Below are 15000 nucleotides of genomic sequence, written 5' to 3'. Positions count from 1 at the left end.
TAATTTAATAAGATATTTAAAATATTTAAAATACATTTTTCTATATAGAAAGATATGTACAAGAATAATTAGAAATTATTCTTAATACATTTAACAAGCCTTAGTTCGATATTAATTATCAACCTGGAATCCTTTATCATAGAATTCTCTTATCAGAACACTCCAGTGCAATATCATACAAACTACTTAAAGGGTTTGTTCCTTAATACTTGAGTAAGGAATCTAGAAAGTTTCTGATGTGCGCATATACCACCATAGTGTTATATATTCATGACGAACTCTCAGTGAGTTAATATTATCGATAATTTCTGAAACATTTTCGGAATAATTTCTATCATCCTTTTCGCTGAGCTTTTTGGAGAATAAATTCTCGTAGATTTTTCTTTTTTCTTTTTCTTTTTTTGAAATTATTTTGAACGACGTTCAAAGTGTAAACGTAGTAAATTTCTCTCTTTCTCTCTCTCGTTTTCTTTTTTCATAATTATTGTCATGCATTAGAACAATGTATCGCTGTTAGAGATCTACAATCCCGTTGAATGATGTAAATAATTTCGGTGCTTATATACTTCCTTGAAATACGTACATTTACGACAAAAATATCCAGCCCAATGTAAATGTCATTTATCTAACGATAAGATAGACGATATGGAAATTTGATTAGCAAACTGTGTGCATCAGTGATTCATAAGAAAGACATTTTTTTCGTCGTTCTAAACTCGTCCGTCGTTTAGTTTTGAAAATTCGATAATATTGATATCGAGTGAGTCATCAACCGAGCGATCAATCGATCGTTCCTTTAACGGCTTCTCTCTGATAGGTCGAAGGTTCGAGTCGATAGTCCAGTAATTAACTTATTCGTTGGTAAACTTCCAACATGGGAAACGAGCTGATGATGATCCATCGTAATTTGGTAAACTTACTTGATGGCCGAAAGTTAGGTCAACATTTTTTTCTTTCTGTCTTTTTTATTTTTGTTCTCTTTACCTCTCCCCTCCCTTCCCTTCTCTTATTAACAATCCTTTCCTCTTATTGAATTTTTCACTTATCGTTAGAATAAATTTCTTAATTTTATATATTCTCGTTGTTATCCAATTCAACATTGGAATCGCATTTTAATTCCTCGAAAGAAATAGTTTCTTTTTTTTTTTTTTCCCCGTCTTACGAGAAGATAATTATTTTCAAGAATTGTTGTTAACATGAGGATTTATTTTGTCATTAAGTTTTGCGATAATGCTTGTTAATGAATGACACATCATTAAAGATTGATATGTATGAAAAGCAGGAAAAAAAGGATGTGTTGAATAATAAGAAACTTGTTCGGACGTATGTGTGTATGTATGTACATATATAAATGCCGTTCATTGATTAATAGATTGGTATTATGTAATCAATATGGGGCAAATAGATCGTTATTATATTTTTAATATGACGAGTTTAAAAAACAAGAAAAAAAAAGGAAGAAGAAAAAAAAGGATTAAACGCGTGATATACTTTTATTTAAGTGCATGTCAACATATTTGTATCGTGTGTCACATTAAATTCTCGTTGACTCATCTGCCATTTAACATTATCGTGAATTATATTCACAATAAACGTGTATTTAATGTTAATGAGACGAATGATTTTTAAATCATCAACGTATATTATGTATCTACATTTTACGTTAGTTCGTTCTAAGAAAAATTAAATATCATTTTCTATGATTTATTTTGATTAATTTTTATCCGATCTTTTTTTTCTTCTTCTTCCTTTTTTTTTTTTTTTATTTTTTTTTTAACGAAACATTTTCTTCGAAAACGTTCTCTCTATTCTAATCGTATCTATTAAAATAATACGACTAAATTGAATATTCTATAAATTTTATCTATGTCGTAGATAAAATGAATTGTAAAGTCTTTTAAAATGACCTTAAAATTTCATATTTTTAAAGTATACAAATATTTTTAAATCTTACGATTGGAGTAACTAATTAACGTAGTAAATATCGAGAAGTATTTAGTACGAATTTCGAAATAACAGGAACAAGAGATACCAACGACAAAAGTATTATATCGAAACCTTAAAACATTTTAATGTCCTTTAGTGTTGATCGGATGTAAGGTTTTGGTGCTTTTATTAGTTTCAAGGTCATTCAAGAAAGATCGAACAATCAGCAAAAACGTTCGTAATAGTTATTGAAAAGTATAATACGTTTGGATCATTCGATTTTCTTGCACGTTAGTCCAATCCAATCAACGTTACCTCGTTATATTTCATTATTATGCAATTAATGTGTCACTGAGTAACTGGTTAATGGTTCACCATATCATATCATACAATCTTGCCCATTTATTTATTATTTTCAAACGATTATTATGTATACTCTAATCTACTTATAGATATACATGGGATATGATGTTAATGTTCGTTAATATCTAAACGATAATATATCGAACATAAATCAATATATCAGGGAACCGATTACGAATAATCGTACAAGAATAATAACCGTGATAATAACCATAACGAATTTATATATTGATATTAGTAATTATAGTTAGCATGTCGTTATTGATGAAGGTACTCTTTGAAAGCTTAAAAGCTCTGTCGTTGTTCGTGTATAATAATGAGATTATCATATTACATGCATATGTTTCAAAAGTTGTATTTATCTTCTTTCTTCTTATTCTTTTTTTTTTATTTTTTTTTTTTTTATTTTTTTTTATTTTTTTTTTTTTTTTTTTTATTTCTAATATGTTTCAGGGAAGAACCTCTACAATAACGAGCACGTAGCAATAAAAATGGTAAGATCGTTTAAAACATTTAATAAATTATTTTCTTTTGTTAGAAAAAAAAAAAGAATGAAATAGTATGTGTTTTGTGTGCGTGTGTGCGTGAAAGAGAGAGAGAGAGAGAGAAAGAGAGAGAGAGAGAGAAAGAGAAATGATAATCTTGTAAAACCACAAAATCGTATTACATTCTCTATATCCAATTTGAATTAAGAAACTGCTTAAACTTGAAATTACATTACATCTTGGCAAGCGTTGCGCAAGAGAACATCGTTGTCGTAGCGCAAAAGTCTGTTCTTTTAAATCTGATAAGCTAACACGATTTTCTATCGTTACATTGTTACAGGAACCAATGAAGTCGAAGGCGCCACAGCTACATTTAGAATATAGGTTTTACAAATTATTAGGTACACATGGTGAGTGTTAAATCTTTAACGATATTTAATATTTTTGTTTATTTCGATTTGATACTTTCTTTTTTGTATCTTTTTTTGTTTCTTTTTTATTTTTTATTTATTTATTTATTTATTTATTTATTTTTTTTTGTTTCTTTTTAAACGATCATTACCATTCGAAATCTCGATATTTTAGATTTTTTTTTATCGTAGATCGATACAAAGATTCAATAATCGCGTTAGAAACATTTTATTTTATTTTATGCTTTTTTTTCTTGTTCTTTTTCATTTTTCTTTTTTTTTTTTTCATTTTTTTCATTTTTCTTTCATTTTTTTTTTTTTTTTGGACGTATTCAACGTATTTCATAGCGGCAATAATCTTCACTGAAACGTTTCGATGCTGTTAGAGATATTTGAGTAGGTTCCAACTGAATGTGTTTTTAGTCTCACGTGGGAAGAAGGCCAGGATGATTAAGGGCAACTCGTGAATGATTATCGTGACGGTTTGCTATATAAAGTTAAAGTGTATCGTTTACTTGAAAGAGAATTTTATATTTGTGATTTTATATAAATATATATATCTGTATATAAAATACATTATATCTCATTGTTTGAAATTGTATTTATTATTTGGAAAAAAAAAAACATTATGTGCGAGTTGAATGAAAGATTAAATTCAAGAAAAGAATGATCTTTTTATTTAACGAGCATAGATTTTTTTCTTTTCTATTTTCTTCTTTTTTTTTCCCTTTCTTTTTTTTTTTCTTGAACAAAAACGAAAAACGCGTATCATTGGGGGATGGGGTGGGGTTCAAGGACGTTTCACTTTATTTGTGTGTATAGTCAATAATGTACGTGCAGAGGGTATACCGGAGGTGTATTACTTTGGCCCATGTGGGAAGTACAACGCTCTGGTAATGGAACTCCTTGGTCCGAGTCTCGAAGATCTCTTTGACCTCTGTGGGAGGAGGTTTACTCTCAAGACCGTTCTTAACATTGCCACACAACTCGTAAGTATATATATATATTTTTTATTTTTTTATTTTTTTATTTCACAAAATATTTCAAATACTTTCGTATGCGCGCCCGAATTTTTCTTCATTTTTATCTACATTTTTTTATTTTTAATTAACATTTAATTATATATCATTTGATTGCAATTATTATTATTTCATATACAAATAATATCTCTAGTAATTATTATTTATTAACATTATTACATTTTATTTATTATATTACAATATATTTATCAATAATTATTTCATATCTAATAAATTTGATTTATATTTTGATTGAAAGAAATTCGAAGTTTCTGACAAAACATTTGTTCTTATTTAAGAAGAGACTCGAGCTTATTTTATTGATACTTTTTTTAGATACATTATTTTCTCCCATGTTAAATCATATTGTTCCGTTTAATAATTTTAATTATGTCAACTTACTTTATTTTATATATCGTCGATTAATTAATATGGAAACACATGGCTTCTGACAGCGTATGAATGTGCGTCATTAAGGTAGAAATGACAATATCCGTCAATAATGGATATTACGTCAGATATTATCCGCTTATCTATAGTATATAGCAATGAAAGAGTTAATATAATGATATATAATATATGAAATAAAATTCATTAATATTTATTAATTTAATAATTATATATATTTTTATTTTACGATATTATCAGTAATGACAAAGAAAAAAAAATGCTGCAAACGAAACGTCATCGGTGCTCGTTCGTCAACGAATTAAAAAAAAAATGAAAAGTGTAAAAAATATAATTTATGCAATATAATTAAAAAAAAAAAAAAAAAAAAAAAAGAATGCCATCATTATTTACGATCGGTACCCGTACTATTTACTTTTTTTTACGAGGTAAATATAAGACAAAATTCTATATCTTATATGTTACATATATCTATATTGCAACATAATATATATAATAAATAAATACAACGCATATAATGTAGTATAATATATTATATTTATTTTTGATTATATTTCTGTATTATGTAATATGTTACATATAATGCGTTATTTATTTATATCGCGCGTATTACATTAATATGTAATAATACACGTATTCATATATATATATATATATATATATATATATATATATATATAATTATACATTAGAATAATAATTGAAATAATTTATTTGTTTTCAGCTCCATAGGATAGAGTACGTCCACAGTCGACATTTGATTTATCGTGATATCAAGCCAGAGAATTTCTTGATAGGACGATGTACGACTAAACGGGAAAAGATTATTCATATAATCGATTTTGGATTGGCCAAAGAGTACATAGATCTGGATACGAATAAACACATACCGTATCGGGAACACAAGAGTCTTACTGGAACGGCGCGTTATATGAGTATCAACACCCACCTTGGAAAAGGTAAAGGCCGACTCAAAGAAAAAGACTTTGACATTTCTTTCGCATAAAATATACGTATGGTGTATAGTCCTTGACACATTATCGATGCCAAGCGAATGTTTCATAAAACGATATATCTTTCATAATTTATCCTTCATTTTTTTTTTTCTCTTTCTTTTTTTCATTCATTAAGATACAAGACAATATAAAAAATTAAATAAAATCAGTTGAATCATCGCTCGATTACAAAATAAATATATATATATATATATATATATATATATATATATGTGTTGTTAACGATAATTTATAATATGCATTAAAAAATAATTTCTTTTTTTTTTTTTTTTTTTTATGTATTTATTTATTGCATACACTTTGTACACGTATCAACAAATAAAATTCATAGAAACGAACATGTATATTGTATAAATATGTATATATATATATATATATATATATATATATATACATAAAAAGCATTCTTTTTGTATGAACAGAGCAAAGCAGAAGAGACGACCTGGAGGCATTAGGACACATGTTTATGTACTTCCTACGTGGTAGTTTACCTTGGCAAGGATTAAGAGCCGAGACGTTAAAGGAACGATATCAGAAAATTGGGGATACGAAAAGGGCAACACCCATTGAGGTTCTTTGCGATGGACATCCCGAGGAGATGGCTACGTATCTTAGATACGTACGCAGGTTGGACTTTTTTGAGACACCGGATTACGAGTACCTGAGGAAGCTCTTCCATGATCTCTATGAGAGACGAGGCTTCGTCAACGATGGCGAGTTCGATTGGACCGGCAAGACAATGGTGCGTGCCAAGGGATGATCACGTTCTGTTTGTCCTTGCTTCTACCTCTCCTTTTCTCTCCCCCTCCTAACTCTACTGTGTGTGTATGTGTGTGTTTATAAATGTATGTACGTGTATGTATGAAGGACGGATAGATTGAAAAAGAATAAAGAGAGAGAGAGAGAGAGAGAAAGAGAGAGAGAGAGAGAGAGAGAGAGAGAGAGAAAGAGAGAGAGAGAGCTGCAAGTACAAGAGTCGATACCGAGGGTACCTATCTCGTCTATGAGTTGCCTCGTCTTCTCAGGAAGGAACATTAATGTTTTTTTTCTTCTTTTCTTTCTTCTTCTTTTTCTTCTTCTTTCATTTTCTCTTTGATATCGAATGTAAAAGAGAATGATGAATTACCTACATAATTACTTTATATAGTCACGTATAAGATATACGGTCGTATTGTGTATTATTAAAATTGTTTCAAAGTTATTCGTTGGTGATGGTTCTTTTTTCTTTTTCTTTTTCTTTATGGAAAAAAAAAAAAATGTCTTGATTGTGATTTTTTTTTCCTTTTTTTCTTTTTCTTTTTCTTTTCTTTTCTTTTCTTTTCTTTTCTCTTCTTGTTTTTTCTTTTTTTTGTCCGAGGTATCGTCTCTTTAGGGTAAGTATATTCCACGTTCCAATCATGTTGCGTTATATGTCTCTCGTGACAGGAGAAATACTCAAAGACAATATCTTGAACGCGAGTCCCTTAAAATAATGCATGATTTTTCTTTAATAGTAGTAGTAGTAGTAGTAGTAGTTTAATCTTGGTTTTACTGATTTCTTAACGTTTACATGCTGCCCCAAAATTGCACGTATCTCTAGCCACCCAACTTCGAGCAGCTCAGGGCATTGAGACTGGCAGCACCTTCTCATATCAAGAAAAATAAATCTGATAAGGTTGGTGATGATGGGTACATACGTTCGGTGATTTGGGTAATGGTCATCTCTCTCAACAACAACAAGAACAACAACAACAACAACAACATCATTATGACGAAAGAGAGAGAGAGAGAGAGAGAGAGAGAGAGAGAGAGACAGAGAGAGAGAGAGAGACAGAGAGAAAGAGAGAGAGAGAAAGAGAGAGAGAGAGAGAGAGTGCGTGCGAAAGAGAGAGAGAATGAGAGAGAGTGAGTGAGAGAAAGAAAGAATAAATGAGCTTCATTCGTATAATTCGATAATTAAATTCGATCGTTATTATTTATATCCATTTTGGATTTAACAAATGGATATGATAAAAAGTAATTTTGTGTAAAATAACTTTAAATATGTTTACTACTTATATACCGAAGTACGTTATTAAATCATGATTATTATATTTTTGAATGAAATATATTAATATTTATTAAGACTTCTTTCGTCTAATTTAAATTCTCTTTCTATTTCAGTCCACACCGGTTGGATCGCTACAAACGGGCCACGAAATCGTCGTGTCACCGAATCGCGATCGGCATCCAACAACGTATAAGGTATACATATTCATTCCTTTTTTTTTTCTCTCTCCTTTTCTTTTTAAATCATCTTTCATTCTTTCGGCATGAATGTGTGTAGTTTAGCGGTTTGTGATACGAATAACAGCATGAGATAATAATTCAATTCATGGAGATAATAAATACCAGAGAAATGAGTTGGAAAAAGAATTTTTCTTATCTGTTTCTTTATTTTTTTTTCTTTTTTCTTTTTTTTTTCTTCATTATTTTTTTTCAACTTTTTTTTTCCAAGTTAGATATGTTTATATATATATATATATATATATATATATATATATATATATATATATATCATTTTTTCGATCATCGATCATACGAGCAAAGGCTGCTATTGGAATGATTCTTTTAAAATGAATTTTTCTTTTCCTCGCTACAATTTCTTCTCGGTCATACACGCGTATAGGAGTACGATGATTTTGAAGAGGATGTAGTCCTTATGATGGATCAAGTCCGCGTGGAATTGCAAGGCCACTATGTAAGCCACTTTTGTTGTAAAGTTTGAGTTACTTCTTCGTGCATGATTACTATCTTATCGATAACGCGACACGATTACCTAACTCTCGTAAATATACATGGATATAATTAACGTTTGCTTTGTTTATGGTACAAATGTTCAATGATAACGTTCACGTAATTGAAAATTCTATTTTAATATATTTCTATCGTTTACTGTAATAATCACAACAACAATAATAATAATGAAGTAATAATAATAATAATAATAATAATAATAATAATAATAATAATAATAATAATAATAATAATAATTATAATAATAATAATAATAATATGCACGAAGAAGATTAAAAAACAATGCTTTTAGACAAGTGGTATTTAGAATTGAAAGCCTTTGCGGTATCATGCTTGATGTATTATGTACATTCGATACGACCTATCCTATTGCTAATAGTAGATATTGTTTGTTGCATTAGAAGTCAATTCTATTAAGCTAAAATCTGATAAGGAGTAATAAAAGTATGATTCCCGCGTTAAATAGCTCCTTTATCTATAATTAATTCAAAGTTATTGGCACACACACATATATATATTCGTAATGGATCATTAAAGAAAAAAAAAATAAAAAATAAATAAAATAAATAAATAAATAAATAAATAAAAATAAAAAAGGTATCTTTTAATATGATCGTTCATTAGCATTGATTATCATGAAAGACATACATACATAATTAATTGTTCTCCTCGTACGCCATAATTGTCTATGAAATAATACAATAAAGTGATATTCATACCACATTTGTTATGTCGATCGCTTTTAAAAATAATGCTGACCAGAGTGACGGGTACAGTTAATAGATGATTAGTATAAGCCTTGTATTTGAAGTTTTCCATTAAACAAATTCGCAGTAGAATTCTAATACTATATTTTAATACAATGTTAGCTTTGTTGAAAATTCAAAATAATAGGATTACGAATCTATTTTTATTGAGTAATCTTTTTTTCTTTTCTTTTCTTTTCTCTTCTTTTTTTTTTTCTTGTTTTCTTTTTTTCCTTTTTATAAATTTTCTCATGGTGATATCAAGATGATTCGATATTGTAATTAAAGAAAGTTTCGAAGAATGAAGATTTTCTTGATAATTTCTAGACACGTTTATAGGCGCGTAAATATATACAGTCATATCATAGACACTTACACATACACGTACACATACATTTCGGATTGTATTATCTATAATTGAAACTTTTCTTCTATATCATTTCCATCGGATGGCTTAACGCGTTGCAATCGCAATATTTTCGTGCTTGTGTTCCTTCAGGACGCGGCAGGTGGAGGGGTGGGAGGCGGGGGCGTAAAGGGGGTGGGAACCACATGGCCAGACGCAGTGAAGCAATCAGGAGCCGGTGGTACATTGACACCTGCTGATAGGCATGGTTCCGTTCAGGTGAGTCCGACCTGCATTCTCAGGGACCTTTCATTCTTTATCTTTTTCAACTATTCTTTCGAATTTCTTTCATATCTCTTTTATTTTCTTTTTTTTTTTCTTTCCTTTTTTTTCTTTTGTTTTTCTTTTCTTTTTTTTCTTCGTCAGAATTCATATTCTTAACACTACGTTCTTTGCGCATTTGTCAAATTTTCATTTATATACCAACACACACAGATAGACTCACACGATTCTCACTTTTTATAATAATTTTTCTATAAAAATTAATATAAAGACGATTAAGGTTTTTGAAATAATTCTAATTACTAGGTAAATCTATATTCATTTCATATTTCTTTTCTCTCTCTCTCTCTCTCTCTCTCTCTCTCTCTCTCTCTCTCTCTCTCTCTCTCTCTCTCCCACCTCATCTTCTCAGTGTTAGAAAGAAATATGTCAATCTATCGGAAATAAATGATTCATTTTATTTTTAGACAAAGCAACAATGGATTATGGTCAGTTAGAAGTCTATGCAATTTGGTTTGTTGCTGCATGTTGTCTATGTCTCGTTAATCGACTCACTTATTTTCGTTCTATTCAACATTATAAACACTAATCCAACATTTAGATAGTAGACGTTCCTTTTTTTTTTAATCCATTTAAAACATCGTATTCTCGATTGTATTCTCTATGTATCAACTATCTATCTCTTTATAATTAAAAAAAGTGCTACGTTTATTATTACCTTTCCTTATTTTTTATCTTCTTTCTTTCCTTTTTTTTTTTTTCTTTTAGAAAATTGGCTTATTCCTAACTGTGCATTCCCCTTTCGTCTGAATCACTTATGTGCTTTTAATTTTTATATTATTATTTTTTTCCTTTTCCTTTTTTTTTCTTTTTTTCTTTTTTTCTTTTTTTTTTTTTCAATATCTACAGCACAATTATGTATATATTATATTCGAGTAAAATGCAAATTTGCTTACTTGATTATTATAGTTATCATTGATTAATATTTTAGTTGTTTATAGAAATATATTATATATTATATATTATGTACAATGTATGAAAATCATGTTTATGTTTTCTGATATTTGAAAATATACCACACGAACATATATATATATATATATATGTATATATATATATGTATATATATATATATGTTTTATATATATTTATATTTGATAATTTTTATCCCTTGAGACTTATCTAATAATGAAAATGTTAATTGTTAATAGGTTGTTTCGTCGACGAACGGAGAATTGGCTAATGATGATCCAACTGCGGGTCATTCTAACACGCCAATTACCGCACCACAAGAAGTGGATATGATCGATGAAACCAAGTTAGTATTACATTTAAACTACTTATATTTACATTGTCGTTCAAACATCCTTTTTTTTTTTTTTATAATGTTTACTAAAATTCATATGTATCATTTAAATGTATATGTAGTTTAGTAGTGATTATTATACGCTTTATGGATTATTTATCTAATAAAGTTAATATATTTATTAATATATAAAAAAATATTAACATATTTAATATATAAATTAAACTTAATATATTATAGTTTTAATGTGTGTATTTAATAAATTTATTTTTATATACTTTTATATGATATCACTGGTAGTAGCTAATGCCAAAGATTGCTATAGATTTTTATGTTGATCGTTTGTTTGTTTGTTTGTTTGTTTGTTTGTTTTTTTCTTTTTTTTCTTTATAGTTGCTAAACGTATATATATATATCTATGCTTGATAGGATAAAAAATAAAAAAGAAATATTTTTGTTTGCACGTTAGAGAAATTAAATTTAAATTTATATTGAAGGATATAATTGTTTAAAAAGTAAAAAAGAAAAAGAAAATATGAAAAATCTTCCATCTATCTTTCAAATATTCTTTTTTTTTTTTTTTTTTTTTTTTTTTTTTTTTATTTATCCGTCATCTTTAATATCTTATGTATTTATCGATTAAAGAAAAGCACGTTAACATTTTACATACATTTCTGCTATTTTCAGAAAGAAAAGTTTACCGGCAGAAAAGTATTGTCCTCGATGTGGAAAATTTACCCTGCACAAATATTTGCAAGTTCCTACGTCCACAGCCAATCCAAAATCCATTCCCGAATTTGATTTGTTATCTCGATTTAACTGGCCGATGCAGGTTTTTCTTTTAAATAATATCAAAACAAAATATGATCTTCCTTAAACGTTAAAAAAGAAAGAGAAAAAGAAAAAAAAAAGGAAATCATTTATTTATTTTTGTCAATGAATAATTAATTCGTCAAAATATTTTGAAAATATTTATCTTATATATTTCGTTATTATATTTTCATTTAATATGCTCTCACTAATCTCATTAATTCGTTATGGTTAATCTATAAAACTAAACATTATTAATCATCCTGTAATAATTTTATTTTATAAAATCGCATTTGTATTATAACAAATATTTTCTCTTCGATACATTCTGTACTGTTTTCTGAAATATTTTCTCAACATATAAATACGTATATATTGTGTATATATATATATATATATTCTACGAAAAAGAGTACAGGACAAGAGAGTCCAGGAAGCTAAAATCTTATTACTAAAAATATTATTGTAAATCATTGCGAAAAAGATTGTAATGAGAAAAAGTGATAGCATTACTTCGAAGATATATGTATATTAAATAAAAAAAGCCAGTTCAATTGACGACGCTTGGAATGCCAAATGTGTTTTATGCTGCATGTCAGTGTCACAATGCTCTAAGCTCAAAGGAAAACGATTCTAAGTCCTATTAGTGTTTGCTTCATTTCCAGATGCTGTTGCTTCTTCAAGCGGAAGAAGAAGAAAAGTGGAAGGCAGAAATAACTGTCCGATACCGTCGGTATTGGGCGGTCAGTACAACAGTGCGCGAATAATAGTGCTGATGGATTTGGAGATCGAGTCCCTGGAACGGCGAGAATCTGCAAAGGCGGAAGAGACGGCGGGAAAGGTGGAGGCGAAGATGGAGGTGGAGGTGGAGGTGGTGGTAGTGGTGCTCAAGATAGAGATACTACTACAACTACTGCTGCTGCTGCTGCTGTTGCTGTTACTGCTGTTACTGCTATTGCTACTGTTGCTAGTACTACCGCCGTTACTACCGTCGCTGGAGCCACTGGAGATCCTGAAAAAGAAGTTATCACTCTCCTACGTGCTGGAAGTCGATCGGCTTCGAGAGATTCGGTGCTGCATACCAACGTCACGTTGACACCCACGCCGACTCCGCCACCGTTTTCAAATTGAGCCACCACATAGCCATTATTATTGCTGCTATTATTATTATTATTATTATTATTATTATTATTATTATTATTATTATTATTATTATTATTATTATTATTTTCTTCCTCTTTTTTTTTATTGTCGACATCTCCAATGATTTTGCCTTTTCCATTTACTTGTACGGTTATTAATTATTAATTATTAATTATTAATTATTAATTATTATTATTCATTATTATTATTATTATTACCTTATTATTAATATTATTATTGCTATTATTATTATTAATATTATTATTAATATTATTATTATAAAGCACCATTACATACACATTGCCATCATTGTCGTCGTTATCGTCATCATCATCGTCATCATCATCGTCATCGTCATCGTTATCATCGTCATCATCATCATCATCATCATTAATAATAATATCTCCGGTCAACGTACATTTATTATGAACTTTGTTATCAATGTTGTCAGTGCTGACTGAGAATAGCCACAAGCCGTCGGCTCTCTGACCATTTCAATAGAGATAAGCGGTCATCCACGTGTGTGTAGGAGTAAGGAATTGACGTACCGAAGGTGAAAAGAATGCGTTTGTGCCTACGACTCTCTTCTTGTATTGCGAGTGGCATTGTTTATATACGCCGTTAATATAATGATATGTGAACGTGTCACGATTGATCATTATTATTACGTATTTAAAATCTCGTCACAAAGTGAGAAATCAATGCTGAGCTCTCTCGTTGTAATGGGAAACCTGAAAATTATCGAGCGTAGCGTATTTCTCGTAATGAAAATTTACATTCGTATGAAGTCTGATTATAAATGCGAAAGGCATGAAACTGAAATACGTTAGCAACAGCAACAACAGCAGCAGCATTAACATCCTACTTCAATAATTCCTAGATGCACTGAACGGAGTGAAAATAATATATATATATATATATATATATATATATATATGTACACACACATACATATACACATACACAAATGAGAGAAATTTTTTTTCGTTTGTTTTTATAGCAATTGAAGGAGAAATATATAATGCGTTGTATTGAAAGAATAAACGTAAACGTGTAACTTAACTGGATATGCCAATTCCTTTTGTAAAATTACTAAATATATTTTTCAGGTCTGGATCTTCCTTCCTGTTGTATAAAAATAAAAAAAAAAAAAAGGAAAGAAATTTTTCCTGAAATATTGAATAATCAATATGCTTTGGTAGGATTTTATATTAAATGATTATAACTTAAATTTCGTTATATATATATATATATATATATATATATATATATATATATATAGAGAGAGAGAGAGAGAGAGAGAGAGAGAGAGAGAGAGAGAGAGAGAGAGAGAAAGATTAAAAATGGAAAGTAAAAATACTATACACATAACATATAATATTATTCATTAATAATATGAAGCTCACACAAATACACAAATATTAAATTATATATAGGCAACTCCACGAATCCGTCATTATATTCGAATATTTTATAAATATGTACAAAGATATATATATATATTTATATATATATATATTCCAAGTAAACAATTTAACAAGTTGTATGTGTGTTCGAAAATGATACGCGATCATTTATGTTTAATTATAAACAATTTTCATAGGCTTTACTCATCCATGTCAAATAAACTGTGGGCGTTTTAATTATTATATATTCATTTTTCTATATGTTCTACCTGATTTTGTTTTCATTTATGACTCTCTTTAATATTGTGTGGCGAATGCTTTCAAGAGATAATTATTGTTGTGTATTTATAAATGAATTGAAAAAAAAAAAATTGTACTTTTTATAAAAGCATATTCGTAGAGATGGATGGGAAATGAATATAAATTTATCATTTTTCTTTTTCCCTCCAAATAGAATGTTTGAAAAGAATGGTAGGAATTCGTGCACTTAGGAATTTGTGACTGATTTGTGGGATGTGCTGCGTTATATAAACTGTAATATAAAAATCACTAGTATATC

At 28.7% G+C, this 15000-nt stretch overlaps 1 protein-coding gene across 13 annotated transcripts in view; it reads left to right on the top strand.

The window, feature by feature from the left end:
* The window catches only part of gish (casein kinase I gish), a 40435-nt gene extending 27735 nt beyond the window's left edge, over positions 1–12700 (top strand). For 2 of the 13 annotated variants that reach the window (XM_085659545.1, XM_085659546.1), the window contains exons 3-12: positions 2743–2783; positions 3115–3184; positions 4007–4173; positions 5336–5570; positions 6050–6369; positions 7770–7850; positions 9648–9773; positions 10244–10264; positions 10988–11094; positions 12540–12682. In XM_085659545.1, the coding sequence (XP_085515671.1) occupies positions 2743–2783; positions 3115–3184; positions 4007–4173; positions 5336–5570; positions 6050–6369; positions 7770–7850; positions 9648–9773; positions 10244–10264; positions 10988–11094; positions 12540–12609 (1238 nt within the window). In that variant the 3' untranslated portion in view covers positions 12610–12682. Of the gene's footprint in view, positions 1–2742; positions 2784–3114; positions 3185–4006; positions 4174–5335; positions 5571–6049; positions 6370–7206; positions 7282–7769; positions 7851–8274; positions 8347–9647; positions 9774–10243; positions 10265–10987; positions 11095–12539 lie in introns of all 13 variants that reach the window. The other 11 variants (XM_085659553.1, XM_085659548.1, XM_085659547.1 and 8 more) reach the window with 11 other exon arrangements.
* The last annotated feature ends 2300 nt before the right edge of the window (positions 12701–15000 follow it).

This window comes from Vespa mandarinia, chromosome 9 (genome assembly GCF_050613455.1).
Source record: "Vespa mandarinia isolate Hongniang chromosome 9, ASM5061345v1, whole genome shotgun sequence".
NCBI classification, from domain to species: domain Eukaryota; kingdom Metazoa; phylum Arthropoda; class Insecta; order Hymenoptera; family Vespidae; genus Vespa; species Vespa mandarinia.
The sequence above is the reverse complement of the archived record's forward strand: the minus strand, read 5'-3'. Positions and strand labels throughout refer to the sequence as shown.